The sequence below is a fragment of the Lissotriton helveticus genome, chromosome 11 (assembly GCF_964261635.1).
Source record: "Lissotriton helveticus chromosome 11, aLisHel1.1, whole genome shotgun sequence".
Lineage (NCBI taxonomy): Eukaryota > Metazoa > Chordata > Amphibia > Caudata > Salamandridae > Lissotriton > Lissotriton helveticus.
In genome coordinates, this window is record NC_136072.1 from 986481710 (window position 1) to 986487709 (window position 6000).

The 6000-nt window shown below is 40.2% G+C and overlaps 1 protein-coding gene across 1 annotated transcript in view; it reads left to right on the forward strand.

Annotated features, from left to right (window-relative positions):
• The window catches only part of LOC144790925 (sodium-dependent serotonin transporter-like), a 697068-nt gene extending 693044 nt beyond the window's left edge, over positions 1-4024 (forward strand). The window contains exon 13 of the mRNA XM_078665560.1: positions 2959-4024. Coding sequence (XP_078521686.1) covers positions 2959-3039 — 81 coding nt within the window. The 3' untranslated portion in view covers positions 3040-4024. The remainder of the gene's footprint in view (positions 1-2958) is intronic.
• The last annotated feature ends 1976 nt before the right edge of the window (positions 4025-6000 follow it).

Genomic DNA, 6000 nt, shown 5'->3' on the forward strand with positions numbered 1-6000 from the left:
CCATAAAGTAGCAAGAGTAACACCCAGTTTCCACTTCTGGGGTCACTTGCTATGTTAGCAAAGCCGAGTCATCGGGGGCAGGGCAGTGGCACCTCACTATCTATCTATTTACTGGCAGTCAGGGAGATGGATTTACCCATCTCCAAAGAAGAGTGTTCTTGAGGGCCTCATTAAAAGGAAAGGGCTCAGTAGTGGTCTGCCCAAGGTGTAGGACTTTGGTGAGAACATTGGTTTCCGTCTCCATAGTAGGCAATTTGAGATCAAGAACCTCAGGTGCCCTTCATACACAACTGCAAAGATGGCACTTTCCTCAGTAGCTGGTCCAGGGTCTGCAAAAGTATCCATTCCACTGGCCTCTTGGAGCTTATCATACCAGTTGCCTTCAGTGTATGGATGAGCAAACACATCCCCTTCATCATAGAGGTCCTTATCAGAATATATGCCGAAGGGATTGCTGATCATTTGTACTTTTCCTTGAGGCAAGGGAAAGTGTCAGAGTCCAATGGGTTACAGAAAGGCTGTGATTCAGTGGGATCAGGACACAGCCTTAGTCATAGTTAAAGCTGAGTCAGCTTGGATTCGGATAGCACTATCGTTTGCATTTCGTCATCCACCATGGACTATGTCAGCATTTGCACTGATGCATCAGGGTTTGGCATGGGTGTGGCACCAAGACCAATGTCAGAATTGAACCTAGTGTAGGAACTGAAATGAGTTTAGAGGTTTCAGTTGGTGCTGAGGGCGGACCTGCCTGTGGAGTCCCAGTTGTTGGTCCTTGCAGTTCACTTGAGTCCACAGGTGCACCAGAGGGGCCGGCCGCATGCCAAACAGATGCGGCATGGCTTCACAGAACTCATGGATTTGTTGCAGTGTCATTAGAGGACCCAAGAACTCAGGTTGCAAAGGGACTAGAGTTAGAATCTGCTCCGAAGGAGATCGAGGTGACCAAGAGACATGTTTACACCCTCACCCCTTCTCAGGAGTTCAAGAATGGCAGGAAGGGCCAAGTCTCACTTGGACTTCTTCTGCTTCTTTTTTGTCTTACCCAATGATTTCGACAGCAGTGAAGATCTGCTGCAGGAACGACTTTAGAAGCAGGAACAGGACTGTAAGCTCGACTTCAACTAGTCATGGCATGGAGTCTTTTGGTGCTTGGAAATATAAAGCTTCACCTCACTGACCTGGATTGCCTTTGGACTCATCAAGGCACAGTCACTACAAATCTTAGAGTCGTGGTCCAATACCAAAGACAAATCTGTGGGGATCCATGACATGCATATGCTAGCGACAATCCCTACAAAGCTTGAACTCTTATCGTTCTAGGGGGACACATGTTCCCTTACACACTGATATTAGAATGTCTACATTTTTGAAAAAGTAGTCTTGTGAAGAGACATGGGGTAGCCCTGGATCCGCTTATGGTGGCATGGACAGAAAGGATCTCAGGTCGTCGTGCCCGGCTGGCGCTTACATGCAAGTCCCCACATCACTTTCTGGAGAGTAACTATGTCCGCACTGAGCCATATGACTCCACCTCCCAGCACACAGGTGTGCTGCCTAAAGAATCCTGGAACCAGCATGACACCAAAGGAATATACAAAAGATGATGAATCTGCAGCAAAAAGTATTTATCAGGATATGTTAACTAATTCAGCAGTTCAACAAGCACTACCATTTAAAGAACATCTTTCTTCTACTCACTGTCAAAATGTAAAAATTACAAAGCTGATTAACTCCTGGGTAGGAAAAAAAATCCTTTGATTTGTTAAAGAAAGGTTAAATCAGAGAATCCACATACAAAATTGCCTCCACCATCCTTTCCTTATGGCAGAGGAACGTTTGCTAATTGAATTTCGAAGGTCCACCAGATTTAGCAGTTCCTTAAAAAATAAGAGGATTTTCAATCACCACCCAACTCTCAACAGGGCCCTTAATATTCCCTGAAAATATGTGCCATTTATTTTCATGAACCCTGTCTACTGCATAGTAGTTTCATCAGGCAACAAAGGTCCTTAACTTAACGTAATGAGCAAAAACATTTAATGAATTATAGACAACAATGTGTACTATAGAAAAAAGTGTGTTCCGCCGGACACTGATTTTAATCAATGCAAGAAATAAGGTGCACAAATATACAGTGGGATACAATCCTGTATCCAGTACATATAACACATAAAGGACAAAACCAAGAAAATTAAATAAAACGGGTAATTGCAGGCAATTATGTAGCGAGGGGGCGCTAGTAAAGATGCCGAGATTAGCCTAACTGACCTCATGTAGTAAACACAATTGGGTAACACAGTAGGAAAACTAGTGTTTGACTACATAAACTGTCGACGACATTTCGATCCTATACATAGATAAAAGGATCATCATCAGGACTAAAATTACATTGCCTGAGTGTGCAAGCCTGTTGGGAAAATTGGAGGGAAGCAAAAAACAAAAAACAAGGAATAATAGTTTAAAACCTGAGACCTGCGTAGTATTACATTACTGATTTGCGGACCATACTTATTGTGAAGACCTTCCACACGTGAGTGAATACGTGTTCAGTGACAGACAACCAGGACAGAATTGTGTACCTGTGACATATTCATGAATTGAGCCACAGTGCATAGGCGGATAGGACCTAGGTGGTGAGAGAGGGGTTTTAATTGGGTGGAAAGGCCTCGGCGTAGTGAGACTGCCAAGGGACAGGACAAGGAGCTAATCTTACCTAGAATAGGCTGGGAGGAGACGGACAATTCAGGGTGAGAAGCCGTCCAGGAGGAAGACAGTGCTCCTGATTAAATCTGTGGGGAGGGGACGCAGTTAAAACCATGGGGTGGAAAAGGAAAGGAGCTATGTCGATGCCCACTATTATAGTAGTAGCACAAAGTGCATGATAAAAGTACTAGCACAGTTATATTTAATAATAATACCTAATGTTATTACTTTTCTTTTATTCCCTGTCTACAGAGACTGGCAATGTGTATTCGACCAGAGAAAACAATACGAGAGCAGCAAACAGATTCCATTGGTATGACGTCGGTCCCATAGCTTCATAAAATTAAAGACATCGAGAAGACTGATTTTTACATTATGTTTATGTTTGTAACAAACTGCAAAATGAATAATACTGGACCAAAACTATTGGTGTTACCAATGTTACGTTGCTACTCTATTTAAGATGTTAGCCCCAATGAGCAGTAAGTAAACAATAGGAGAAAATTAAATGTAAAAAATAGTGCTGGAATATCCACGGGACAGCAGCCATGTTAACAGAATACAAACACATGTTATTAAAATTCTGATATTTTTCACATGCTCAGTGGCATCTCCCCAAAATGTTAAAGTGAAAAGTATAATGATCATGACAAAACTGATTATTTGTTGAATAGTTTTGAAAATGGTTGTAATTGCGACCCAATGCACCATTTCATTTATGACCGTGAAAATAACATGCACCAAATGTGTTTATATTCTTCAATGTACTCATTTTTGGTATCAATGTGGTAAGCATGCACTGGCAAGGACTACAAATGAGTAGGATTAGAAAATCTATTCTACAGTACAAGGAAAAAAATCTTTAGACAACCAATACTCATCATAGATGCATTTATATATAAAGTGTTCAGCTAAACCTAGCATGTGTTACACATTTATCATATAGTCTGTCCACTGTTTAGCCATACTGAAGTAGAATCTTAAGTGAAAGCAAAATCATGCAACATGATAATATAGTTCGTGTCCAAAAAGAGTAAAGGTAGTTTATTTAATACAATGCAAAAGCAGGATGTTAGCAAAATTATTCAAAATATCCATTGCTTCTTTCACCAAGAATTTTCCCACATTTTCCCAAGCCACATTTTCTGGATACCACAAGTGCCCTTTGTGAACAAATGAACAAATTTTCATTTAGCAAGATTAGGGATAATTGAACTTGTAGTACAAGAATAATCTCATGAATGCTTCTGGAGATGGACCAAAATACCACTGATTTCCACTATTCAAAGAGATCTATAAAAACGATCTAAAAATGGAAACTGCGTATGTGTCAATTCCTGTTGTAATTTTTACATGTTGTATAATTTAAGTGTTAAAAACAAGAATGTTCTTTTCACAGAATGATTGCAATATTTTTTAAGGGGAGATTTATTAATACACTAATTGCAAAATTTGAACAAAACTATAAAGATTAAATCCATGATATTGAATCCATTTGAACCCATCTTATCAGAGAGGAGAGAAGTTTCAGGAAAAAACTCAAGACGTGGTTGTTTCCTTAAGCTCCAGCCCCTACACTAATCCTCTACACTGTGTCCTCTCTCGGTAGCGCTGGGAAGCCCTTGGGCAGCTATGTGCTCTATAAATCTCACAAACAAACATTAACACACATGGACCAGATTCAGTGGCTGTGTACCTTGAACATGCCATAACCAATTGTTCCACTAATTTCTGTTTACCCTCAACATACAAAATAAATCTGTGTCTTCGATACTTGCAATGTAGAGCACTAACAGGTTTAGAATATTGAAATTTTACATTCGGGATGAAAAATTAATCAACTTTGGGGTATTCAGATGTATACTTTGAGAAATGAGTCTAATATTTTTAATGTGATAATATGTGCCTGGTTTAGGAACTAGTGGATAATGGTATTGCATGCGTGAGTGCTAGAATTGGAAAGGCTGTCTCTTACAAGGACAGCTTTACAGCAAATAGTCAAAAGGCGCTGTAAAAATAAAGGGCCTGATTTAAAGTTCTTGAGCGTTATTATTTTTGGGGGGTTTTCTGCTGAGAGGCTGCCTGAAACAAGTTATCTGGTCAGCAATCTTTCCGAGGGCCATCAGAGATCTATCAATGTAATTGGCAGTAGTCTAGCCAAGGTGGTGTCAGTAATTTCTTTTACCACCTTGATGGATGAAAGGCCGCACGCCATATTGTAAATGAGGCTATTAATGATTTAGGGAATACGGATTGCACATTCCAGTTTAGTGAGTGTTTTTAAACTATTGTCGGCAGACTGTAAAAACCTTAAACTACTTTTCAAATGTCCTGTGGCTCTAGTTAAGTCTTTGAGAAACATGATTTCTCTTTCATATTTTTTACTCTTTGTTGATTACTTACATTATTGTTCATGAACATTAAATATGGCATCATCATTAACTCATACACTTCAGTGCTAAGGTCCACAATAGTCATCCAGGACAGTTAACCAAATAGAAAGAAAGAAAACGGAATCCTAGTCCTCTCTCCCTTTCTTTTACATCCCATTCACAACCACGATCACAGCAAGTCACGATAGGACATGGTACAAATCTCCTTTCATATATCTGACATTATATTTTCCAAGCACTGAAAAAGTATTCCCATATCCACGGACCAAAATCAGTTGATTTCAAGGATTTTCTCTCCATCACGATCTGTAAATGTCCGAATATTGGGGCATATTATCAAGCAATAGCGATAATTATCGCTATTGCTTGGTTAGAGACAAAATTGTACCGCTGAGCTGCGGCGATTTTTATCGCAAATAAACCTTGGTATTACCAAGGTTTATCGCAAACGTGATAAAAAACGGCCGCAATGCATGAATATCGCTGAAAAGTCAGCGATATTCATGCATTACCGAGCTAATGCTCTTAGCCATGTTATCCACCTCCCATTGGATAACATGGCTAAGAACTGCTCAGGGCAGGTGTTAGCTTTTGGAGATATTCGCGCTTAGCGCGAATATCTCCAAAAGTTGGTAATAGGAGATAGCGATGTTAGCGACTGTTTCCAGTCGCTAACATCTTGGCACGCCCACTTTGCATGTCATTAGTGATAAATATCACTGACATGCAAAGTGGGGCCCAAGATGGTCGCTATCTCCTACTAGCTGTCGCTAACTGGTGTTAGCGACAGCTAGGTAATAGGGAGATCATTTTATCTCCGCTTTATTGGCTTTTAAAGCCAAAAAAGCGGAGATAAACCCCCTTGATAATATGCCCCATTGTCTCTATTCATCTCCTTTAA